We start from the raw sequence: 26,863 nt of genomic DNA, 5'->3' as shown, positions 1-26,863 counted from the left end.
CAAATAAATAAGCTCCATACAGTAATAGATTATGTTGGTTTTTGGATATGGATCAAGGAAGCTATTTCTTGAAATGAGATTAGGAGGTAATTTGGGGAGATGAGAACAAGCAAATAGACTTAGTCTAGATTAATCCTTGACCTGGACTTAGATGTAGTTCCATCTTGGGAGGTTTTTTTGGACCTGTGCTAACCAGAGATGCTAGGATGACAATGATAGTCACAAATGCTTTTTACCCTGTTAGACATTTTCCTTTGTTAGTATGACAGTGATATATTCTGTATTTGGCTGCATTTGAAAATAATTCAATAGCTTCATCTTGTGAAGAATAGGGTGTCTGAATATTTATGTGGGCCAGGGCAGTCAGCCCATGCAACAACTAAACTCCATGGACTGTCAATACATACAGGTAGTCTTCAAGTTATGACCATTCTTTCAGCAACTGTTCTAAGTTACAATTGCACTGAATGAAGGGACTTACAACTGGTCCTTGAAGTTCCAGCTGTTGCAGTGCCCCTGCGGTCACATGAACAAAATTTGGGTACTTGGCAACCAGCTCGCGCTTACAACTGGTTGCAGCATCCCATGGTCACATTATCACCATTTGCAACCTTCTCTGCCAGCTTCCTACAAGCAAAGTTAATGGGGAAGCCAACAGGGAAGGTCAGAGATTGCTCAGGTAAATCTTCCCCCAGGCCTTTCTTTGCTCACACATACCACACCCTCCCTCCCCCTTTGCTCACGCATATACCACACCCTTCTTCCCCCCTTTGCTCACATGCACGTACCCACCAGCAGCCTCCTTCCCTGGGCCTCCCTATGCTTGCATGCATGCACCCCACACCCTCCTTCCCAGGCCTCCCTACACTCGTAAATACCCCACCCCATCCTTCCCAGCCCTTACACTCGCACACACTCTATGCCTTCCTTCCTGGGCCTCCCTGTGCTCATGCCGCACCACAGCATCCTCTCCCCCAACTTGCATGTGGCCTGTGCCAGGCCTCCCAGGGCCTCCCCCACTCCTGTGGCACCCCCATGCTCTTTACCTGGGACTCCCGCTGCTTCCTGCTTAACAATCTGTATATCTAGGGATTACGATGGCAACCAGGACTACCTGGATTGCTGTCATTAAGTGATGAGGTCATGTGATGTCACACTTTATGACTGTATTGCTTAGCAATGGCAATCCCGGTCGCAATTACTGTCATAACTCGAGGACTGGGTATAATTTGAAATACTGATTTTGACATTTAAATAGAATGACTTCAGATACTATCCTTACAACTATTAGCCTGTTGAAATTTTAAAGACAGCAGCAGAGAATCACTTGTTTATGATTGAAGGACACTAGGCTAAAAAGAAAACATAAAAATTGTTTTAAAAAAAAAAACTATGATCCTTACACCTTGGAAATGAGCTGCTATCAAACTTAGGGAAGCTTAGATGCTCTTACTGATTTTCATTCAAGCTACACTTTATCTTCATGGATTCTTATTTGCAATTTTATCATTATCAGAGGTGATTGTGAATGTTGTGAAATTAAGGATATTAAATGTACTGACTATTGTTTTATCATAATGATTTTCTTAAATATAATCTGTTGAGGCAGTTGCATTAAAAAAAAATATTATTAAATGAATGGAAAGATATTAGTAAAATCATCCTAGGTCCCTTTAACTTTGGTCCATTTTCTTAAGGCTACAGAAGCAGGCCTTGTCAAGGTGGAAGTGATAGGGATAAGATCCTACTGCCAGGTAGAATGCAGAGGATAGGTGGTTTTGCTTTCTGAGCATGCTTGCATTGCCTCTATATACCCAAACAAACAGCCAGTGCAGAGTACCATAAACAATTAGAATTAAGCCCCAAAAGTGGATTTAATACATTATAATTGATGTTACTCATCTTAGAAACCAAAGTTAAAGAAAACAAGCCATAATTTGAATTAGGGTAGTGCCATGCCCTCTGTACTATAGTATCATGGACTACTTGGTAATGTAGGTAGTAGAGTGATAGCATGTACGTTTACCCAAGAAAACAAAATAGAGTCTTTTGTACGGTTTCTGTTTTTTTAAAAAATCCTCCCCAAAATAGAGGAAAAATAGCAAAAATTTGACCCTGCCCAGTTCATGTAACTGTTGGAGTTTGAAATAATGTTAATGATAGTAAGGAGGAGGCAAGATGGAGGAAAAGCCTGGCTTCTCCAAAAAAAGTTGATAATCCCTGTGTGATTAGATAAGGATGGCAGGAATTGATTCTGCCTGCTTATGGTTCTTTCTGCTAGATATGAAACTAGTAGTGGTGATTTGGATTCTGTTGTAACCATTTTGTCACTGCAGGAAACCACAGTGTCTATTTCTGAACATAACAGCAAGGCAGAAAAGACTAAACTGCATTTATAGGTACAAAATCTAACAATTAAACATGGTAAAAATAGGCTGTAAGCATCTCTAATGACAATTTAGCCTCCACAGTCCAAAAGTGGGGGAAAAAAACTGGAAGTGAGGTGACACATACAGAAAGTACTTACATAATACAGAAACACTGGGTTGCTGGAATTGAACCTGTTGATGCTGATCTGCCTCGGGTTCCTCAGGTTCTACTTGGGTAGAAACAGAAGTCAAAGTGGTGGGAACGGCAGTGACACTAGTAGTAGGCACAGCATGTTTTGTTCCTTGCTGGGTAGCCCCTGCTTGTGTTTTCTGTTCTGTCTGCTGCTTTTGATTGACTTCTTCTTGCTTTCTTTTCTCCTGTTCTTCTCTCACCAACTGACGCTGCTCTCTCTTTCGCTTAATCAAAGATACTCTATCCTTTATAGCTTTGGCCATCGTTTTGTGATCTCCTTCACAGACGTATCCAGATTCAACCTGAGGAGAGAACAGTTCATGCCATTAGACAATGGTAAATTGCAATAAATACATTTCTAGAATGACACAACAGAAACAAAGCTGTCAGTTTGTCAGTTTTAAGTTTTAAAGTATCATTAACAAAATATTACCAGAAAGTACTTGGCTTAAAAATAATTCATCACAGTATTCTCCCAAAATATTATGAGATGCTATCAAAGAAATAAACCATTTGTGCAACTAGTAGCACAGGCACTACTATTTAGAAGCATCAGTCCTCACAGGACAGTTGAGCCACAGCTACCTGGAATGGAAGGAAAGTCTAGATACAGTGTCTTCTGTCTTATTAACAGATAATCTGCAGAGAAGTGCATAGGTGAACTCAAACCAGCATGTTTTTAAGATTTGAATGTTTCAGCCCCCTTTTAATTAAATGTTGGTGCTGATATATATTCAATTAGCTATTGTTTTAAGTACTGAGTTCTATTTGTTGTTTCGAAATGAAAGGTTTATTAAGTTGCTTTAATTAATTGCATTTATATTTCTGTTGCTTTATATAAAAAAGCAATGTAAAAATGTAAAATATTTTATGTAGATTAACTTTAAAAATTAAATCTAGGAACAACTGTCTCAGACTAATGGCAGAAAAGTTTGCTGTGTAATCTTACCCGCTGGAGAAAAAGTAAAAATATTTTGCTGAAAATTACCCTGGTACATGACAAGAAATATTCTAAAATACATTTTTTTTAAAAAACCAAGTGTTCAAGCACAATTAAACTAGCATGTTTATTTATTTAAATGATTTAATTCCTTTTAACTACCTGAGATATCATAATATTATGCCTGAATACCTATCAACCATACCTAAAGCATCAAATATAGACCAGAACCGGGCAATGTATAAAAAGAAGATACTCACTTAAGAAACATGGCAGCTCTTAGCTAATGGAAATAGTTTGTATCTACTTCAAAAGTTTTACCGAATTGTATTTTTATTTGCCTATGTAAAATATTCTCATATTAAGTGGAGAGACTTATGGGTTTAGTTAAAAAAAAATTCGTACATAATTCACTCATAAACTACAGCTTTCTGCATCACCTCTTTTTTAAGTATTCAGTTTTGTGCTAGCTATCCAAATGTAAATAGGCCAAACTATATCCAAAACTTAGAATGTTTCAAGTCTACATTTAGAGACAGATGTCTAATCCCTTTATTGCCTACCATTTCCTGTGCTACATCCTCTGGAACATCTCTTTCCAGGTCAAAGGAAAATTCTATTGCTTCGTTATCCTTGTATTTCCCTTTTAGCTTTTTAATGTCTTCAATTCGTAACCAGAGCTTAATAGCAATTTTCTCTCCATCATCTTCTTCTGCTAACTCTACACGCACACCAGTTTCTTCCTGGAAGAATGCATGATTCAGAAGGTCCTTGATAGCATATCTGAAAGTTATAGAAAGAAAAGAACAAAACACAATTTAGGGGACCAGCGGGTGAGGTGGAGAGCCAGAGACACAGAAACAGTGCTAGATTTCACTTAGCAACTAAATACAAAGATTATTCAAACTCTTCCATTTGGACTGAACATATTCTCCCAAATAAAACCTTAATTCTTATCCCAAGACACATTGCATTCATGACACTTTGTCCTCCAAGGAAAAGAAGCACTGATTTTTTAAAAGTTATGCTAGTTTAACTTTATACATTCCCAGATACACTTTTCAGAACAAGTCTCTGTGTGGCCTAATTTAATATTCAGTGAGAGATTCTGCAACAGGTTTTGCAGTTCTGTAACTATAGAATATATTTAGATTTAGATTTCCTTTAAAAGTTTTTCTAAATTGACTTTCCCATGAAATACTTTTATGGAATTTAATAACTGGAAATGGAGAAAGGATAAAGAAATTTGTGCAATATTCTGAAATGTGACTACAGAATGAAGGAAGCATAATAAGGATACAATACCATAGCCAGTGGATAAGGCAACGGGTCTTTGATTATTAAATGAAACACTGTCAATACATTTTAATGCTTCATCCATCCTTTAAAATGGGAGATGACAAATGGGAAATTTATGCCCTTTCTACAAAGGGACTTATTAGTGCAATTTGAAAACAGACTACTGGTGTAATTTGACCTTCCTTAACTCAAACCACACTGAAAGAAATTTTAACACATGCTTGCAAAATGAGTGCCACATTCAAAGATTACAGGCTAGAGCAGGGGTCAGCAAACTATGGCCTGTCGGTCAAATACAGCCCACTGTCCACAAGCTAAGAAAGAACGGGTGGGCAGGTGGCAGATTGCCAGGCCAGAGGCTTAGCTGAGCTCCCGGGGCAAGAACAGGGCTGAGAGTCAGGGCATCCTGGGTGGGGCCTCTTAGCAGTCTCCTTGCTGGTAGGCTGGTGCCATCCAATGGCTGCTGCACTTCTAAGCCTGCAGACCTTCTAGCAATGCCGTTGGAGGCAGGGGAGAGATGGGATCTAGCCCTTTAGCAAAAAGTTTGCCAACACCTGTGCTAGAGTACTGAATGCATTACAGATTATCTGAACAATTTTCAATCAAAACTGTCAGAGCAGTCTATTTCTACTGCTCAAGCAGAAGAACATTTACCTTTCATCTTTATTTTGACGGATGCATCCCTCAATTATTTCCTTCACTTCAGGAATAGCTACTTTATCAAAGCTGGCTGGCTTGACTCCCTGAAACACAGAAATAAGTTAACAAGAGCAAACAAAGAAAGCATTATCACCTCTGTTTTAAGTTATCCTAATATACCTTTCTATTAGCAAATATTGTGAATTACATTATTATTCATGAACTAGAGATGCAAAGATGATTTGTCTCATGATTCCTCTCACCAGTTTATTAACTAAAGCAACTGACCAAAGTATTTTTACAGCAATCAAAAATGGCTATTGTAAATTTGTCACCTTGTTCAACCAAACTCACTTATACATTCTGCAACCTTGACCCACCTATTTTTCCTCTATCCTTCCCTCTCCTATTTTATTTACCAGTGTTAATGTGCATATTAATTTGTAGTTTTCATTGATCCAATAAAGGTACAATATTCCTAATGTGGATTAAGGACTTTTTTCCCAGTGCCAACACAGTTATTCTTTCTTTTTAAATGAAATATATATTCATTTATATTTCATTTATATATTCTTTTATATTTCATTCATTTATATATTTCATAAATATATTTGAGTGTGCAATATTTAGGACAGCACTACTGCAGTAACTATAGGAATTTATCCTCTTAATGTTGAAACAAGCCATTTTATTTTCTTGCTTTGAGTCTGCCAATTTTTGTTTTGTTTTTCTAACTTTGCTGAAATTATCAAATCTGGGCAACTATTATAAACCCTTTTGTCTGGACAGTATCAATGTGCTATTAGTAACAAATGCCCCCCTTTAAGACATAGGTGAAAATCAGATATGTCTGCTTTCAAAGTTACTCCATTTTAACATTAAAATCAATTGTACCGGAACCACAGTACAAAAACAGTTTAGCACAAAAAATTATTGGATGATGCAACCAGCCCCCCCCCCCAAACACACACACTAGTAACTTTTTGGTCTTCTGTCTGAACCAGGAGATAAAGTTTTCCTGTCCAAGGGATTCCATAAACTGGGTCCTACAGACTTCTACCTTATTAGCATGACAAAGGCATCTAGAGCAGAGGTTTTCAAGCAGCAGAACCTGTTACTTAAATATATTATTCTATTCCATTCCATTCCATTCTGGAATCCCTGGTCCACAAAATGGCAGCTGTGTTTTTTTTTCCCCAGGAAAACAAGCTCCTGCCCATTATGCTGTACTTTGGAAAAATTGCCGTTTATGTCCCTAGCTGCCTTTGAATGAACTTTTTTTTGCCTTAAGTTTCTGATGGAGTCCCATCAAGTTCTTGTGGAACTACACAATGTAAAAAAAACCCAGTCTAGAAGACAGCCAACAAAGATAACCAAGGGATCCAACAAGTACAAGCACTTATTTCCCAAGCGTAAACACATACAAATACAAGATATTCTGAGCCAAAGACCCAACACACTAAGAATCAACTTCTTGTTTTCAGGACAAAATATAATTTATTTCTTCACTTAGATGATGGCTCATATGAGCTATGAATTCTAATAACTGCCTCGTTCTGTGCCCAGGCCTGGGGCCCCGAGGGTGTGAAGGGTCCCATCTCCTGGTTGTGCTAACAACCAGCAATAGTGATATCCTCCTCGGCTGCTGTGTATTTTAATTTTTGTATTTCCAGTAAGAATTTGTTTTTATTTTATGATTGTTTGTCACTCAGAGTCAATGAATGAATGAATGAATCATGTGTAGAGAAACACAGAGATGATCTTAAAGAAGATACACAGAGACTGTCAGCAAAACATGAACTCAGTCATCACAAAACAAGACAGTGTGAGAAAGATACTTAAAGTTGCCCTACCTTGACTCTCTTTGGTATTAGGGGAGGGAAGGAGAAACACTATCATGCTTTCAAGTCTGTTTTTATATTCTATATCAGGGGTCAGACAATTCCAGCCCACTCCCTGTTTCTATAAGGCCCACAAGCTAAGAATGGACAGGTGGGCAGGCAGCTGATTGTCAAGCCCAAGCCTCAGCTGAGCTTTCATGGTGAAGGAAAGGGCATCATCAGCCTCTTTGCTGGCAGGCTGCCACCACCCAATGTTGTCACGCTCCTTGACCAACAGACCTGCCAGCCACACCTCAGAGAAGGGGCGGAATCTGGCCCTTTACAGAAAAAGGTTGCCATCCCCTGTCTTATGTCAGTATAATAGAGTTCTAGTATTTCTGTTTCCTGACCTGGCCTACCTTGAAGAGCTGACACTGGGCTAAGAATTCCACCCTATGTAAGAGCAGCATAGGTAAACAAGTAACAAATTAATTAGGTCACAAAGAAGGCTTGATTAGATGGCATGAGGCTACACTCTAGAGTAGTTCATGGTGCAGATTCCATTCAGAAAAAGTACTCTGGAATATATAGGAACACAAGCATGGCAGCCATCTGAGTCATTAAAGCAACCACATCACCTTCCAGGATCATGAGGCTGTCTCCTACAGCTGCACACTCTTGGAAATAGAGGTAGTTTCTTTAGTGAGATGCAGACTAGTAACACATTCACACTCCCAAACATTCCAAAGCGCCTCTTCTGAATCGAATCCAAAGCATTCATTTCATTAAAGAGTAGAGGCAGTCCCCAGTTTAAGAACAAGTCCCATTCCCAAGGTCTGTCCTTAAGTTGAATTTGTATGTAAGCTGGAACAGTACTATTGTATAAGTAGCATTGTGTAATTAACTCAAACCATTGTGCATTTAACTCAAATCATTGTGTATTTAACTCAAATTTTGCTACAATAGGCTTCGTTCTTAACTATGGGTTGTCCATAAACCAGGCATTCTTAACCTGGGGACTACCTGTAAATGCAACTGGCATTATTACCTTCTGGCCATATATTTTGTTCATTACAAAATGAGGGCACTAGTAGCACATTTCATGACTTAAATCTGCAAATGTAATTAAAACTAAAGCTATTATCTGATTAAAGAATAGTAAATGAGTCTTGATTCATTGAATCTGCATACTGTATTACTAAAATCATTCAGTCATTTCTCCATGCTTTCAAATGGTGCACCTACACACAATGCAACATGTGCCATCACACAAGAACCATTCTTTCTTCCTGTCAGTGAATGGAAAATTTATTTTCTAAAATGGTCCCTACTATCTTCAATTTTTTTTCATTTTTAAGAATTATTTCATCTACTAAATATGTTTCTAACAACCAAAAAATACAGACCCAATTGAAAGATGTAGTTCTAGCTGTAACACCCAGACCAACATATTTATATATGATATGAAAAAATTTAAATCTACAACTCATAGATCCCCACCCACATGAAAGAATATTTTGAACTCAGTTTTTCCAGTTAAACAATGATTAGTATTAATATACACCAGGCTGCACAGAAAAGTTCAGATAATTTTCCATTGGGGAAATAAATCTTATGGTTCCAGACTTCTAATACAGAATGAAGCAAACACATATGGAATGTGGTTAGTGGATTACAAATTTTCTGCTTTCTCTCCCTATTGTCAGTTTTTTCCCAAGAGTGAGCTATATTCCTGAATGAGATGGACTGTAGAGTGGTAGCTTGAGGAGGACCAAGGGTTTTTCAAAAGTCAGAAACCAGCACCTCAAATTTGTGGGAGTTACTACCATTCAAGAATATTTTAGATTATAAAAGGGATATATAATTTAATACCAGATTAAGTAATAACCACAGGACACCAAGTGATGTGCTCACTGGACACACAAATAATGAAGCTAAGTGTTACATATTTAGTACACACCATGCAAACAGTCACTGGAAAAGACTTTCTGATTTGGAAAAATTAAGGGCAATCAAAAAAGAGGCCAAGAAGAAACAAGATGGCTAAGTACTATTACTAATAGCACAAGTATGTGGTTGGCTTACTAGAACTCAAGAAGCTGTAACCAGTAGACAGTCCTGGTGAAATTCACTGGGTCATGAAGGTCAGATTTGACTGAACTGTAAACAACAAATTACCATCTAATTTTCATTCAACCACTTTCCCCATAGTCCTCCAAACTGCTCATCCCATTCAAGCAAGTACCCTCCTCTGATTCTTATTAAACATCTTTGTGAATTGTAGAAAAATCATATTACATCAATTCCTTCACTTGTTTATCTAGAGTCAGTTGATATAAATCAATAATTTGATTTATTTTTATTGTCAGTACGATTCAAGGATTAACATACACAGAGATAGGCCAAAATAGATGAGAGAAGCATACTACTATTCCAAATAGGCAATACAGAAATACACCATCCCACCTTTTCAAGTTTAGCATAATAAGAAAATGTGTAATTTTTCATCCTTTGAAAGCATGCATATGCTAATATATGTATTATTTTATTTTATTTAACAAAAATAGCCCCCTACCTACCAATGGAACTCTGGGCAGCAAACAAAAGATAAAACATAATACAAAATCAAATCAATTAAAAGAAACAAGTAAAAGAACCACATCGAGGCACTGTAAAAAAACAAAAAAAGCCTTACTATTATGTCCTCTTCCCCCACACGTTTACAGGTCCACATATATAAGAACCCTGATTAAAAACAAATCCACTGCAGTCAGCATTCATGGAACACAAGAAAGAGGAAATCCAATATGAATCAGATTTTCCCTCTGCTATATACATAATTAATGAAATTAAAAATCTAAGAAATATCAATTTGATACAACACTTTCTCTCACATGATAATCTCCTGGACTGAATATCTGTTGCATTTGTTCAGTTTCTGCAAACATTTCAGCTGACAAGCACCTTTAAAATCCTACTTGGTCAATTATATGTATTTCACTAAGTTATTTTTAAAAATTATGTTATAATGATCAGAGTACTACTCTCTTGGATAGGTCTCCAATGGGTGTGTTGAAGACTCAGTGGACATATTTCTTTGCACTAAATCCAAATCTTCTTTCACAACTGTTTAGAATATGCTGATAGATAATTTGTTTTATCTGCAATCAAAATGAGTTCCTACCAGACCAACCAAACAACAGAACATTCATTCTGTAGTAAAATGTCTTCCATATATTTAACATGGGTATCAGCAGATATTCTGAACTGTCTTCCTTTCTGAACAAGCTGAATCTTTCTATTGGACACAGTTATAGTTAGAATCTGGCTATGCGTGTCTCACATGGTATATGAGAGGAGTTGTTCTAGAACCCACAGAACCTTTCAAACTACATAAACTGCAACCTAACTTTCATTTCTAGGTTAATGGCCTTCATGTAGAAGATGGCCAATATTCTGGACAATCTAGACAGATAATATTTCAAACAGCTCCAAAAAAGTTGGTGTATGTATATTCTTGTGCCTTCAAACATTTAAGTTCTTGTATCATACTCCACCAACCTGAATTAAAAAGTTAATCAGATCTTCACAAAACATGAGTTTTAACATTTTTCTAAAATCAGTTTGCCTACACAAGAACATTCCTATCCACATCCAAATACTAACCTTTAAAGCAAGGATTGCCATTATTAAACATAGATAATATTTGATACTTATGTTCAAGTAGACCCTATGTGATGAAATTCTTACCTCTTTAACACAATCCTTGTGGGAACAGCAGCAACAGTGTGAATTTATGATGACAAACACTGGACAAAACTCTCGCTTGGAAAGATCCATCGGGAAATACTAATACACAAAATTTGTGCACAAAACTGTTCTAATTAGAAAAGACTGTTAAAATTCACACTTAACGCACAGCAGAAGGAAAGCAGACATCAAGCTCTGAAAGAAACATATTCTCCTCATTTACAACTTTACTTTCCCTCATCCTGTGTAGTCTGTAGAAGTCAGAGCTTTGTTTAGAACACTGCTTTCACAGCCTAGGACCCTTGAGACAGGGAACACACACAAGCAATAAATGTTATGCAATATGTAAACCTGTTTAGAGCTCCTCCCATTTACTTTCCTGTACTTTTTAAGCAAAGTGGTTTGAACAAATGCTATTAAAGTTCATATACTGTAATATCATGTAGAAAGGTAAAAAAAAAAAAACAGAGGAGAAAATGAAATTTCTTTATGTTTCTTGAAAGACTAGTTACAGCTTTTTTGCAAACTCAGTAGCAATATTGGGATTTTTTTTTCAAGAAAAAAATCAGGTTATAGAACTCCTTTCCCCTCCAGTTTCCACTGCAGTCTTTGTAAGTTTTTACAATACATTTTTATTCTATTTTAGAACAGAGTAGTAGATATGTACACATTATGGTTACTGTTGTATTTGTCACTGCTATTGTTATACTAGTTAACTTCCAGATCCTTTTTCTTTCAGGAAATCTTAAATACCACTAGAATACAACTGAAATTGCCCTAGTACTCATACTCTTGACAGAGTAGTTACATCGAACAGCACTTCCAGCTCAACCATTATGGGCAAGGAATTCCACACTGGTCTGCTATCAGCCTATTCTGCCACAATAGCCACAGAAAATAGCCACAGAAAAAGCAGCAGAACGTGTTTTGATTAATATACATGCAGTAATGGGGCTGTTTCATATGTATTTCTTGTAGCAGCTACATTTAATTGTAACAGTCAAAAGAACCTAACTATTTAGTATAAATTGACAAGGCAGGAAAGTTATAATATGTAAATATTATTATAAACTTTTAAAGCAGGCACTGAAAATGTGTTGCTGCTGCTTTTCCATAATGAAAGACTTTCATTTTGACTGGTTTTATTTACATTGTATTACTAGGCTGCTACCACTTAATGCCATTATTGGATGATTAACTAATTAGTTTTATATTTTTAGGATCCTTCATCTATGTATTTTTGTAAACAATCTTGTTCAAAGAATCTGAAATGCAGAATATAAATACTTTAAATTAAAGTAAGAACTGTTTGCTGGTCATATCCAGATCATATCCATGTTAATATATATCATTATATATACACCAACTGCAGTTCACCAATGGTATAATACACAACTGTCTGTACACAATGTACATAGAGTATCCTACATGTAAATACCAGGCAAGTTATAACAATTGGGATGGTACTTAAGATTTCTTCAAAACAAGAGGCTTAAATAAAAAGTCTGAAGTGAATTTTACTCTAATCGCTTTAATCTTCTTTTAGAGTTTGTCATTAATTATGTTGGCCCATGAACTCCTGAGTCAAGCTGCACAAACAAAGTACTTTTACAAATCTCCATTACTATTTTGCTAGGCTATTTTAGTGCTAGTTTGAACTAGATGGAGGCTGTTATAAACCATTTAAAAGAACCCATGATCCCAATGGAAAACAAAATTGACCTTCCCTCCCTCCAACCCCAGGGCAATAACATGGAAGGCAGTTCATTTGCTCAATGCTCCTTGTGAAATACAAACTACTGTAATTAGCAACATAGTCTGTGAGGCTTGTATATTTAATTTCCTCCTTCCTGGTCTATAGTATGCCCTAATAAATACAGCTTTTAAATGCATTGTAATAAATAAAAACACATTCTACTACTGTTCATGTTCTGTTTATTCAATATTAATATAATCTAATTGCTAAAGGTATTTTCTTTAATTAGCTTTATTAGATTTTAAAACCACACCATTGATAAGTTTTGCTGAATCTAAATATACCCTTGTTTATTAGGGGCCCCTATGGAATAAAACTAATAGTTTTAAGAAGCTAGTTTATGGTATATATTCTCTTCATTTTCATTCCTAGATAATTATTGGCATTCATATGGGCAAATGCATATGATGCCACTGACCAAAGGTCACACTAGATAATATATAAACTGTATAAATATATTCCGTATGTCTGTTTTTTAAAAGAATAATTGCAAAACTCAAATTAGAATCAGATTTAACATCTCCCTCCTCCCTCCTTCCCCTCCACAAACACATACACAATATAGTCTCAGAATCATACTTACTCAAGAAGAATTTATTAGCATTAGTTGCAGTTTCCCTCTCAAAAGAAAAGACCAAGTGGTTTTATTAAAACAGAAGCATATAGATTTTATTGCCATTCCCTGCAATTCTAGTCAGATGGGTCATCCGCACATTTTTTAAAAAGATCCATTAAAAGCAATCACACTTTTAACACTTGGTCTAACTTGGCTCCAAGTTAAATGAGGACATGCAAATGAAATAAAATAGTACAGATGGACTGTATAATGAGACTGTCTATGCAATCTCATTAGGGGAAAAATACTAGAAACATCCTTCTTTAAACAGTACTGCATATTTTTTTCACCATCTGTTCAACTGGGCTTTTGAGGTTTGGATTTTTTGGTTGTTCTTTAAAAAGTTGATTAATAATATAAATGCAGATGATGCCTTGTTGAAAAGTAAACCATGTTATGATAATCAAAGCCTCTAAACATGAATAAATCCAGATGAGTGTTTTTCAAACTTGGCAACTTTAAGATGTGTGGACCTCAGCTCTCAGAATTCCCTAGCCAGATTGCCAAGTTTGAAAAACACTGGACCAGTGTTTTTCAACAATCTATTGTTTTAGTTCATGAGTGAGAATAAAGTGGCCTAAAAAGATTTAAACCAAGCTAGATTTGAGGAATCCAAATATGAAATGTTCACAGATCCTCCATTTGCAATTAATCAATTTGTCTTCCATGTGGTCCTCCCTATAAGTCTAGGTCTGAAAAGCATAATAATTTAGATGTATAAACAATTATTTTAAACATTCTAGATTCCATTAATTCTGTGCTTTTGCACTAAGACAAATAACAAAAGTTATACATGTTTATAAGAAGTCTGTAAGAAAACTGGCTATTAAATACAGTGGTACCTCGGTTCACGAATGCTTCTGTTCACGACCAATTCGGGTCACGAACAGCTCCGTTCGCAAAATTTTGCCTCCGTTCGCGAACACCGGATCGGGTGACGAACAGGATCCGCGGCCATTTTCCCTCCCGTGACACGTGGTCGTGGCTTCCTGTAGGGAGGGGGACTCTCCCTCCAAGCAATAACCACCTCCCCACCCGCCTTCCTGTCCTCCACGCCAGAAGTCGCATCAAGCAAGGTTAGCGTTCTCTCTCTTCGTATTGTATTTTGTTTCATATTTTTGCGGTTTAAAAAAAAAATACATATGGTTCAGAACGGATTAACCATAATTACATTGAACCTTATGGGGAAATTTGATTCAGGATGCGACCAAAATCGGGTCGCAACCAAATTCGGAGGGGTCAGAACGGATTAACCCTATTTACACTGAACCTTATGGGAAAATTTGATTCGGGTCGCGACTAATTCGGGTCGCGACCAGAGTCACAGAACGAATTAAGTTCGTGAACCGAGGTACCACTGTATATGAATTCTTGGTTATTTGTGCTTAAATTTCACTGTATTTTCCCATAAAATGCAATAATGTACTGAGAACTGGTAACAGTGATTCTTTTAGCCTGTAATATTAAATTCAACATTAGCTTGACATGGAAAATGCTGCCAAACAGCCCCCATCTAATAATACTTTTAAAAATTGCTCCTGTTGTTCTTCTAAGTCCTTCTCCAGATGCTATGGCATTTAGGTACATTGCTATATTTAAGAGGAAAGGCTACAATCCTATTACTTTCTATGAAAGTAAACTTATGAATTCAGCAACACGAGCTAGACAATAAGGGTGAAATGTTCTTTAGTCTAATAATTAGCAGGCTTAATTAAGTTTACAAAGCCTCATCTTTTATAAAAGATTTATTTCTACTTGTGCTATCTATTTGTTTGCCCATAAATATAACTTATTTTATATGGACATTCTAGCAATTGTCTAAACACTGAGTCATTGAGATTTCCAGTTACCTAAGTCCCCTGCATTTTCTGTATGTAGCCCAAGTTATCCTATTATTTGTGTAAACAGCACTCCCACCTTATCTGGATGCTGTTTCAGTCAGACATATAAAACTGAATTTTATTGGAAACCCTTTCAACAATTAAAGAGGTAGAGGGAAAGATGTCTTCAAGTTGAGCTCAACTCCTGGTAACTACAGGTAATTCCCAGTTTAAGAATGAGTTCTATTCCCAAGGTCTGTCTTTAGGTTGAACTTGTATGCAAGCTGGAACAGTATTATTGTATAATACTGTATAAGTAGTATTGTGTAATTAACTCAAACCATTGTGTATTTAACTCAAATAATTGTGTAAATTTAACTCTAATTTTGCTACAATAGGCTCCATTCTTAACTATGGATCATCCTTAAACATGGCATTCTTAACTCGGGGACTACCTGTATACAAATATAATCATTCTGCTCCACATACAACAATTAAAGGGCACTTACAGATAAATACAATAAAGCCGTAGGACAAAAAAAAACAAACTCCATCAACAGATTCTATATTTTGGCTTAAAAGGTAGAAAATAAATCCAAGAGACTCAAGGACAGAATGTCCTTTAACAAACTGAAACAGTATGTCTTCATTCATGCTTAAATACTTAGTGTACCTCCAGGAAATTAGTAACAAATTCAGGTCTTAACACACATTTGTATGGAAATACAGGAGACTAACATACCTGAGGTCTTAGCCTCAGGTGTTTGGCATAGTTATGGAATAGTTTGGAATTTCATTACTCATTGTTTTCCCAAACAATTGTACTATACATCAGTCCTATTTCTGGATTTCACATTTCTGTAGTCTTTGTTAATAAAAGTAAAACTACAGAAATTTGGAAGGACATTAAAAATGATATTTAAAATTACCAAGTGAACTGATATTAATTTTTAATTCTTAGAATATTTAGCTATATCAGTTTAAAAACTGCTTAACTTTACAGCTCTATCCCCTGCTTAGTTATTTTCTGATTTCAATATGAAATTAGGGAATTCCTATTTTCCATGTAGGCAGAGGTTTAAATTAGCTTTTGCATTGAATTAGCTTGGCTCTATATGCTGCAGCTGGTATGAAATAATGGTTCCAACCCAAAGCAAATATGATTCATATGCAAAGTTACCATTATTTTCCGTATTGTTTCAACTTACAAATCTTAAGAAAGTTTCTCCCCTTATTTTATAGTGCCACATCCTATCTGTATCCAATCTAAATTAAGGCTACCCAAAGCAACATTTCTACATATCTACAGATAGGAAGACAGAAGGAATACTCATCAAGTTTGCAGATGACACAAAGCTGAAGGGGACTGACACATCAGAATACAGGCACAAGGCTCAAAAGGACAGACATAACACTGGGCCCTATCTAACAAAATGCTGTTCAAAGACATGAAATGCATAGTGCTGCACTTAGGTAGGAAAAAATGGATGCACTGGTACAAAACAGATATCTAGATCAGCAGCAGTATTTATGAAAAGCATCTGGACATTCTGGTAAACCACAAATTAAGCATGAGTCAGCCAGCAATGTGTCGCAGCTGCCAAAAACATAATCTTGGGCTAGATCAACAGAAGTTCAGGATTGAGATCATGGGAAGTGATAGTTCTGTTCTATGATGCACAATCAGACTGCACCTAGAATATTGTTTCCAGTTCCAAGATACAAGGATGCTAAGATACTAGAAACAGTACATAGAATAATGAAAAAGATGTTGAGGGGCTTAGAGGCCAAATCCTATGAAGAATGGTTAAAAAGAACTTCTCTCACTTAGTCTAAATAAGAGAAGGCTAAGGAGGGATATAATAGCAGTCTCCAAATACTTGAAGCTCACAGGGAAGAGGGTGTGTTGTTGTTAGATTTGTATTCCACCTTTCTATATACAACTCAAGATGGTGAACATACCTAATTCTCCTGCCACCTATTTTCCCCACAATAACAATCCTCTGAGGTGGGTTGGGCTAAAGCCCGGCAGGGGGGGGAGACTGGCTCAAAGTCCCCTAGCTAGCTTTCATGCCTAAGGGAAGCCTAGAACTCAGTCTCCTGGTTTCTAGGCCAACACCTTAGCCACTACACCAAACTGGGTCTCATAACTCTCTGTTGCTCCAAGGGTAGGGACCAATGGATGGAAACTTTACAGAGAAAGATCCAAGCTCAAAATAAGGGAGAATTTTCTGACCATGGGAACTATTAAGCAGTGGAATAGCTTGCCCCCTGCAATTGTGGGGGTTCCATCACTGGAGGTTTTCAAGCAAAGTTTAGATAACCATTTGTCTGGGATGATATGACAATTCTTGCCCTGGGCAAAAGATTGGACTAGAAGATTTCTAAGATTCTTTAGGAAATTGATACAGCCAAAAATACCCCTTTTTCTGGCTTTTAATCAGAATATTTCATGAAAGTGTTAATGAATCCAAACATCTGCAACTATTATGGAATTTTATTGGACTAATAAAAGTATTACTGCAATTGATATTTTTATTTTTGCCTTATGGCCAACAGAGGAACAACAATGTTTTAGTCTGTATTAAGACTCACTGGACAGGGAAAATAAGAAAGACGACAGAAAAAAGGGAGTTTATGTTGAAAAGAAAGCATAATGTCATAAGGATCATATGGTGTTACTGGAGTGCACTGGAGTTGGGTGACTATAATACATTTAAATGAATGAATGAATAAATAAATAAATAAAATGGTTACTTAACCTTCAAGGAGTGATGAAAGGGTTAAAGCTGTCTTTTCCTATCAAATACAGTCATGTGATTTTTACTGTTGTAGCTGCATTAGAAGTATTCATTAATATGGCAATTAATGAAAAATTAAAATGAATGAGTCTTATTTGTTTCATGTGTAGGAAGTAAAAACAAAACAAAACAAAAAAAAGATGAGGAAAGGAGGAAGGATGTGGTTGTATAGAAGTATGGAGAGCAGGACTAGGCAAGTTAAGAGAGTGGTAAAAAACCAGAGATCAAACAATGATAAAACTGAGTGAGATGAAATCTGGAGTTAACTAATCAAGTGATGGTAGGGCAGGCTTAATAAATCATCACAGGAAAAAGGTACATGAGAAATCCTTAAACTGTTATATATGTTACATTTAAGATGGATCAGACACATGTGTTTAAATATAAACATAGCTTATACATTATGCAGATTAGTAATCACCTTATATGTTTGTTGATTTATTAATATCCTACTACAATCTAGCAACTCTTGGGTGACTTATATTGTATATAGCAAATCATAACATCCACGGTACATTTTAAAATAAATAAAATCAGAACCCCCTTACAAGATCAGCAAACAGAAACAAAAATAAATGTGGTGCAGTGCTTAAATAAAAAGAATGCCTTCCAAAATAGTTCTGTTTTCAATAGTTCCTGAAAGCTTGTGGGAAGGGGAGTGAATCTGATTTCCATATGAAAGCCATTCCACAGCCCTGGTGTCACTACAGAAAAGCAGTACCTTCTAGCTTTGCATCCCTCACCTCCTGGAAGTGTTGGGACTATAAGCAACTGCTCCCTACGAGATCTAGTGGGTTGGAACAATTCTGGCTGGAGCAGGCAGCCCTGCAAGTATGCCAAGCCGTAATGAATTTTAAAGGTCAATATCTGCACCTTAAAATGTACCCAGAAACACATCAGCAACCAGTGCAGGGCTCAGAAAACTGCTCCCATTGTGTTCTGTGCTCCCACTGCTGGGAGGCAGTAAGTATGCTGACCACTGCATTCCGAACAGTTGCAGTTGCAGTTACTGCTTTCTGAGTAATCTTTGAGGGCAGCCACAAGTAAAGCATACTATAATAGTCCAACCAGGTGGTAATGAGGTATGAATTACTGTAGCCAAGTCCTGCTGCATCAGGTAAGATCACAATTGGAGCAGCAGCTGAAGGTGGGCAAAGTCCCCTCTAGCCATCAATTCCATCTGCTTCCAGCAGGAACTATGAGTCCAGAAGGTCTCCCAAATTGCAAACCTGCGCCTTCACAGGTAGTGCCTGTCCACACTAGCATCTACAAAGAATTCTAATGTACAAATAGCAACTCTGTCTCACATGGGTTCAACTTAGTCTGTTCTCTCCCATCCAGACCTTCATAGCTTCCAGGCACAGGGATAGAACATCAACAGCATCTCCACTGCAGCCTGGGGTAGTGAGATAAAGTTCAGTGCTATAAGCATACTAATGATACCACATCCCAAACCATCAGATGACCTCACCCACAGGCTTCATACAGATATTAAAGAGCAAAGGAAAGAGACCCAAACCCAAACCCACATATTAGAGGCCATCAGGCCAGCCTCTCATTTCTTCTTTCCAACTGAAACTGCCTATTTAGGAAGAAGCAGATCCACTACAAAAGTGTCTCCAATCCCCAACGGGCAGTCCAGTAACATGCCACAATCAACAGTATCAGCTGTTGCCAAGAGGTCCAAAAGAATGAGGATGACTCCACTACCCCCTGTCAGGTCCCAACACTTAAGAGAGTAACCAATACTGTTTCTGTTCCATACCTAGGCTTGAACTCCACTACCCCCTGTCAGATCCCAACACTTAAGAGAGTAACCAATACTGTTTCTGTTCCATACCTAGGCTTGAACTCTCACTGAAAAGGGTCCAAATTATCTACTTCATCTAGGGTGCTGCAAAGATGGTCCACTATCCATTTCAACTACCTTTCTTAAAAAGGGGAGGTTGGAAACTGGATATTGAGTGTGCAGAGGTTTATAAATAAAGTAGTGATTACTTGAAAAGGTTTGTCTGGCAATTTTTGCATGCTCCAGAAAGCCAGAAATGATAACAAGCAAAGTTTAAACAGTATCATAAAAACATACACACATGGATAATTTTTTTAAAAAATTCATGTCCTCAAACAGAGCTTGATTGCTCATGAACAGAAGTGGCTTGCCACAGCCTTCTTCAGGCATTTCGACTTTCCAGTCTAGGTTACAGCCTTGGCATTCCCAGAAAATCTTCTACTGAAGTACTAACCAGGGCTGCCTTGCTTAGCTTCTGAGCTCAATCTAAATCAGCTAGATACTGCCACCTGCTGCGGCAGAACAGATATACCCTTTATAAAAGTTAGCATCCATCTAAAGACGCAGGTAAACATAGGCTGAATTTTGCACAGTAATTAGATCTATCAATTCCTGATCAGTAGAGCACACTTCTTTCTTCTCCTTGAAGACAAGATATATGCTATACTTTTCAACCTATAAAAACTATTGCTGACATTTAAAATTAAGAAATACTTTCAGAAAAAGCCTAGTATCTGATTACAGATATTACAGGGAGAAATAAATGGATAATGGGGGAGATGGGCGGGGGACAAATTTAATAAATAAATAAATAAATAAAAATAATTTAGCATATCTCTCTTTGCACTAACTGTATCCAAAACAGATACTACAGCACCACTTGCTTGCAGTAAAAATTGAATGGACAGAGCAAAAGCCAGAAGACTGCATCACACACAAAAATGCAACAAACTGCAATTTTGTATCGTTAATATTTTTTGTGACTGCAGCAGTTCTTCCTACTATAGTGCCCTGTTGATACACAATTCAGAGATGACTGTAGCCTAAAGACAAAGCACATGTGTTGCATACCAGAGACCTGATTTAATCCTAGCATGTTGAGATAAAACTAGAAAAGGCTCCTACCTGAAGCTCTGAGACTCTTCTGCCAGTGAGTGTCAATTATATTGAGCTCAAAAGATCAACAGCCTGACTGAGTACAAGGCAATCACAGATATGCCAGAGGACCTACTTTCTAGCAGAGCCCAGACCAGACCAGGTAAGTGGAGGTAGATAAGGAAAAACGCTGGGAAGACTCAGGATGGTTGGGTAGACTCACTGGTCCCTAGCTTCAAGCACAGCATATCCAACTAGTCTACCCACTTTAATGTTACCAGGGTAGCAAGTGCACCATGAAGGATGTTGAAAGGAAGCCACTTGGAATATTGGCTGGTGTGCTGGAGCACAGGCCATGCAGAAGGGACTGGGAAAGGGAGTCAAGACCCTCTAGATCAGTGTTGTCCAAACTTGGCCACATTAAGATGAGTGGACTTCAACTCCCAGAATTCCCCAGCCAGCATGGCTGGCTGGGGAATTCTGGGAGTTGAAGTCCACTCATCTTAAAGTGGCCAAGTTTGGACAACACTGATCTAGATTTTCCCTCAGCCAAAACCCAGAACAACCAAAATGTCCCAGGTTTCAGTTATGCCCAACGACAGCCCACCTGGGATAATTTGGTAGACCTTCTAAGACACAATGTATGTTTCTGGTTCGAAATAAAACACGTTTTTGTTTTGTGCACACCCATACGGATGCATTTAGGTATTTCTAATTTGGAAATTCTAGCAAAACTTATATGCTCTAGCAATGTTATGGAATGCGCAGGCAATATCCTTGTTTTGCATTAGCATTCAAACAGAATGAATTAAAAAAAACAAAACCCTACAAGAGGCCTCCTGGAAACCCTAGGTTTTACTGGCCTTTCTAAACTCAAGTAAGTAAGGTTGGAGCTGGGCAGATCTCCAGGGGGGCAGGAACTGAAAATACTTGCCTTCAAGGTCCCTGAAAGTGACATTCTCTGATCTTATGAGATGAGCAGAAACAAATGTGGTCCTGAAAATATCTAAGTTCAGAGCCATGAAGGACTTTAAAGGTGACAATCAGCACCTTGAATGACACCTGGAAGAAAACTGGTAACCAATGCAACTCTCAGAGCAGAAGCATTATACAGGGGAATCATGATTCACCCATAGCTATCTACATTGCTACATTCTGGACCGGCTGTTACTTCCAAGTGGCCTTCAAGAACAGCCCATTTACAGCATATTGCACTTGCCCAAATGGGAGGTGACCTGTGATGGAATGGAATTATTAAGGCCAGACTCAGGGAGAAAAACATTTTCTTTCATCTCCTGAGGCAAGAGGGAGAGATAAGAGGATGAGACTGGCACCTCCCTGAGGAATTCACAATGTTGTGGCTGGCATTACTTGGGAGCTGGGGTTTCAGTCTGGGAAGATTCTTGCTAGAGGTTGTAGCTAATAAACATTGCTGGACTGAATTTACATGGTCTCTTGGAGTTGCTTGGACTAGGCCTGACAAGACCAAGGCAAACCCCCTCAAATACATGTGAACATTTTCCTTTTATTCCATCTTACAGTCTTTAAAGTTCTTGCTTATCTGTGATAGGTGATGTACATATTGTTAGAGAAATATATACAAAACTTACACTGGTCACTCGACGGTAGATCTGCGCAGCATTTTGACATTCAGAATAAGGGTATTCAGATGTAGCCATCTCAAGCATACACATCCCAAAAGCATATACATCAACGGACTCATCGTATTTCTCCTCATACATCTCGGGTGCCATGAACTCTGGGGTACCTTAAATTAAAAGAACGATTCAGACTCTAAATGTCTCAAAGCGAGCAGAGGCTGCTGGCGTTACTCACCGCAGAAGGGAGCAGATGGGGAGACCTGTGAGAAAAGAAGAAGTGGAGGCAAAAAGAAAAGGGAGGATGCCCTCAGTCATTCTTTTTCATCAATGAATCCCATAGGTCTTCCATTGCAAGGTCTTTGCAAGAAGTGAAGAATGGTAAAGTAAATATTTATGTTTTTACCATTTATATCAATATTACAATCAAATTGAATTAGGAATAAAATAGGAAGTTTTAGTAATAATAATAAACAAACTGGTTGAATCCTGGATTGAAAATAAATGGAGAAAAATAAAAGTAAGAGACTAGTTAGGCTGAAAACCAAGTATGTGTTAGCCACACTTACCTTCCCTCCCACTGAGAAAGGAGGTGCAATGTTTGTTTCAGCATACCTGCCTGCTCTCTGCTGTAGAGAATTAATACTGATTAGATTCCACAGCTAGTCTCTGACCTGTAACGCTCCATTTATTTTTTGGAATAGTGTCACTTTAAACAAAGCCTTGCAATGAAAAACCCTCTGTCTATCAATAAAGCCTTCTTAAAAATGGATTTTTAAAATTTTCTGCAAAGGCCACTCACCAGAGCCCTTTTCACATACTTACCATTTCACCTGCAGTACATTTAATAGGCCTACTACAGATACAGGAAATAGTGAGGGAAATCCTACAGGCAAAAATACTCAGAAATATAAAGAGATTGAGTTATAGACACAGAGTGTGTGATTAACAAATCCTGAATCAAAAACAATTTGCAGGAGATGCATTATCCCTGAGGCATCAAGTGAATGCAGTTTTTCATATGGTAGAAAACTATACTATGTAATCAGAGATACTTAAAGCCAGAAATTGCATATTTACAATAAGGAGAGAATTATTTCCTGCAGGCAAACCAGGCTTTATGCAAATTTACAGACTTTTAAATCCCTACCCACCCTCCTATGGTTCAGTAATTAGTATCTAAGCCTTAACTGAAAATCAGCATACTAACACAACTGATAACAAAAACTGAGAATATGGCAATTTTCCAATTGAAAGTTGAACACAACACATGGAAAGGGGATTGTTGTGTTCAGGAAACTGGTCATTTCCACATAATTTTTCTTTTATCATTAATGTTTAATGTTTCTAGACTGGCTGGAAAGCAGGAAATGTTTCATTGTGACAAGGAGAAGGTATCTGCAATGAGAAACTGCACCCTTAAAATCAGTTTTAAGGGATCTAAAACAAGAACTGCATTCTTAAAAACACACAAGTGCAGACTAAAAAGGACAATCTTCTCCCTTGTTAGCCTGCTTCCTTCACACCGTGAATAGCAGAACAGAGCCGTTAAAACCAGTTCTGAGGTAATAAAATATCTGGCAAATCCAAACTAAATGCAAAATCCCAGGGATTGAAGGTAGATGGTAAGATTGTTTTTAAAGAGATGTTTTGTGTCACCCATTTGTGTTTCCCGTTATTTCCAGCTTATAACAGAAATTTAGTGTGCAAATATTATGGTTTTAGCAAGAGTGTTCTGCTAATTGTAACAGTCTATGGGCTCAGCACTCTTCTAGCAATATACCCAAATACCAAGGATGCATAATGTACAAAATCTATTATATCAGAGACTTTAGGGCTGAAACATGGAAAAGGCTCAGAAACAAGCTTCTTTTATTTCATTAAACTAAGACCCCCCCAAGCTTTCAGATGAGATCTGCTAGAACAGAACTAGAACTTACCTATCACACTTTTGGCAAAAGAAGCTCTCTTTAAAGTTGCCAGGCCCAGGTCTCCTATCTTGACGGATCCTGTAGGGCCAGTGATAAAGATGTTGTCACACTTCAAATCACGATGGATAATGGGAGGAGTGCGTGTGTGCAAGAACTGCAAACCCTTGAGTATTTGCCGGCACCAGCTTCTCAGCACTTTAATTTTCATCACTTTAAATCTTTTTAAGTATCTAGGAGAGAACAACCAAATAAAAGTAAGCTTCATCTTGAAACTCATGCTGACAAGTTATACAATTACCTTATAAATATTTAACAAACAGGACATTAGAAAGCAATCTCTCATGTTCAATGAATGAATCATTAGGGGATACTGGCCAAAGACGAGAAGTTTTTTTTTTCTTTTTTGAAAGTTAAAAAACGGTGCTAAGTAGTTGGAAGCAACAGAGATTAGAAAGATTATCTTTCCCACATTTAAGTACATCAGACCCCTGAGCTAAAACATATTAAATAACTGTATATTCTTTGGGGCCATTGTATACATTATATACAACTAAAACCAATAGATTTGTCTTACTTTAAATAAAGCAAGCAGGGTTTTTTAACCAGAGTATGCCATCATTGTAACACAGCATCTCATTTAAAATATTTAATTACTTTCTCATTTCTAGCAATTAAATTTGGAGCAAAAAAAAATATGCTTATAGTTATTATATTCTCTTTGTATGCTCTGTTTACAAGAAATCAATAGAGATGCTAGCTTAGGAAAGGGTTTAGAGAAGTCATCAGTCCTAGTAGGGTAACTATAGGGCTCAAGCTTTTAAGAGAACAGAACAGCAACAGTTTTTAACAGCTAAGGATGGAAACAAAAGTACCAAAAATTTAGTAGAACTTTCTATGGTGAGTCTTGCAGAATGGGCATGGAAAGTTACTATATCAGTAGAAAATATTGAAGGAGAAATCTAAGGAACTCAATTTGATGATACTACTGAGAACAACTAGGTTAGAAGGAATAAAAGCAAAACTTTTGTACATGTCAGTTACTGACTACCCAACGCAGGGGAACTGCAGATCTTTCAGAGGCTTGAAGTAGTAATAAAATATACTGGCATCTGTCAAAGACAAATTCTGCCAAGTGTGATCCTTCCAGCAAATTCTTGTCTTGTCTTGCTGACTATGTTTTTCTTCAAAGGTGACCGGTGGTACAGTAAGATCAGCAATCCTTGACTTGATGTTAGTTAATAGGTAGGATCACCATAACTGTGCTACAAAATTCCCAATGACCACTAGATGACAGCAAAAACACATACAATTATCATTTAAAAGTCATCCAGAATTTTCCAGCCCAGATACAGTAGCTCTACAACAAGGAAATGGAAGTAGCAGGAACACCAGGGGAAAGCGACCACATAATGCTGGATTTCCTCTCACAATAAGCTAAGATTAGTGAATAATGGTAAAGAGAACAAAGAGAGTTTACAAACATGTTCAAAATAAAAGAAAGAAAAAAGAATCATTAGCTGCACAGTAAATGTAGCAAAGGATAACCATTATTTAATTCCTGTTTCAGCTCAATATTCACTAAAAGGAAGATATACATTCCACCAAAAAAATGAAAAAACTAATTCCTGAAAGGACAGAAATGAGATTGAAAATTGAAATAAACATGGTCAGGGAATGCATCTTTACTTTGAATGAGTTTAAGACTCCAGAATTAGATGAACTGCATAGGAAGATATGGCTTCTATGTGCAATTCAAGGTGCTGGAGGTTGAGTCATGGCAACTGGACTTTTCTTCTTTTGGATTGATACATTTCGCTGCTTGTCCAAGCAGCTTCTTCAATCTAGAAAGTTGGTTGGGGGGGGGCATAAATGTCTTCCAGGGTGGCTGCGTTTCTCACTAACATGGTGGACTTGTTGAGGGGACAATAAGAGATGTGATTACAATAAGAGATGTGATTACAATAGGAGATGTGATTACAATAGGAAACGTGTCACCCATTGTTGCCAACCTATACATGGAAGAAGTGGAGAAGAAAGCTCTCAGCTCTTTCCAGGGAATAGCACCAACCCACTGGTTCAGGTATGTGGATGACACCTGGTTTAAAATCAGAGTCCAGGAGGTACAGGCCTTCACAGACCATATAAACACCATAGACTCAAACATCAGTTCACCAGGGAAGACACCAAGGACAACAGGCTGGCATTTCTAGACTGTGAGATTCTAACTGGGATCTGTGGAAAGCTAGAAATAGGGATTTACAGGAAACCCACACACAGAGACCAATACCTGCAGTTTGATTCCCACCATCCACTGCAGCACAAACTACGAGTCATCAGGATATTACACCACAGGGCAGAAACCATCCCCACCTCCACAGATGCCAAAAAGAAAGAAAACAGACACCTGAGGACAGCTCTTAAGGCCTGTGGGTATCCAAATTGGGCCT

General features: G+C 37.5%; 1 protein-coding gene across 10 annotated transcripts in view; it reads right to left on the bottom strand.

Annotated features, from left to right (window-relative positions):
- Positions 1-26,863, bottom strand: part of WNK1 (WNK lysine deficient protein kinase 1) — a 153,995-nt gene that overhangs the window by 72,128 nt on the left and 55,004 nt on the right. For all 10 annotated transcript variants that reach the window (XM_088141232.1, XM_088141227.1, XM_088141225.1 and 7 more), the window contains exons 3-7: positions 24,426-24,646; positions 22,498-22,655; positions 5,456-5,544; positions 4,066-4,285; positions 2,528-2,864 (exon numbers count right to left, since the gene is read on the bottom strand). In XM_088141232.1, the coding sequence (XP_087997358.1) occupies positions 2,528-2,864; positions 4,066-4,285; positions 5,456-5,544; positions 22,498-22,655; positions 24,426-24,646 (1,025 nt within the window). The remainder of the gene's footprint in view (positions 1-2,527; positions 2,865-4,065; positions 4,286-5,455; positions 5,545-22,497; positions 22,656-24,425; positions 24,647-26,863) is intronic.

The sequence above is a fragment of the Python bivittatus genome, unplaced genomic scaffold (assembly GCF_059951505.1).
Source record: "Python bivittatus isolate LINGU-HERP-01145 unplaced genomic scaffold, Pbiv_v1 ctg000330_np1212, whole genome shotgun sequence".
Lineage (NCBI taxonomy): Eukaryota > Metazoa > Chordata > Lepidosauria > Squamata > Pythonidae > Python > Python bivittatus.
Note: the sequence above shows the minus strand (reverse complement) of the source record. Positions and strands in the feature narration are given on the sequence as shown.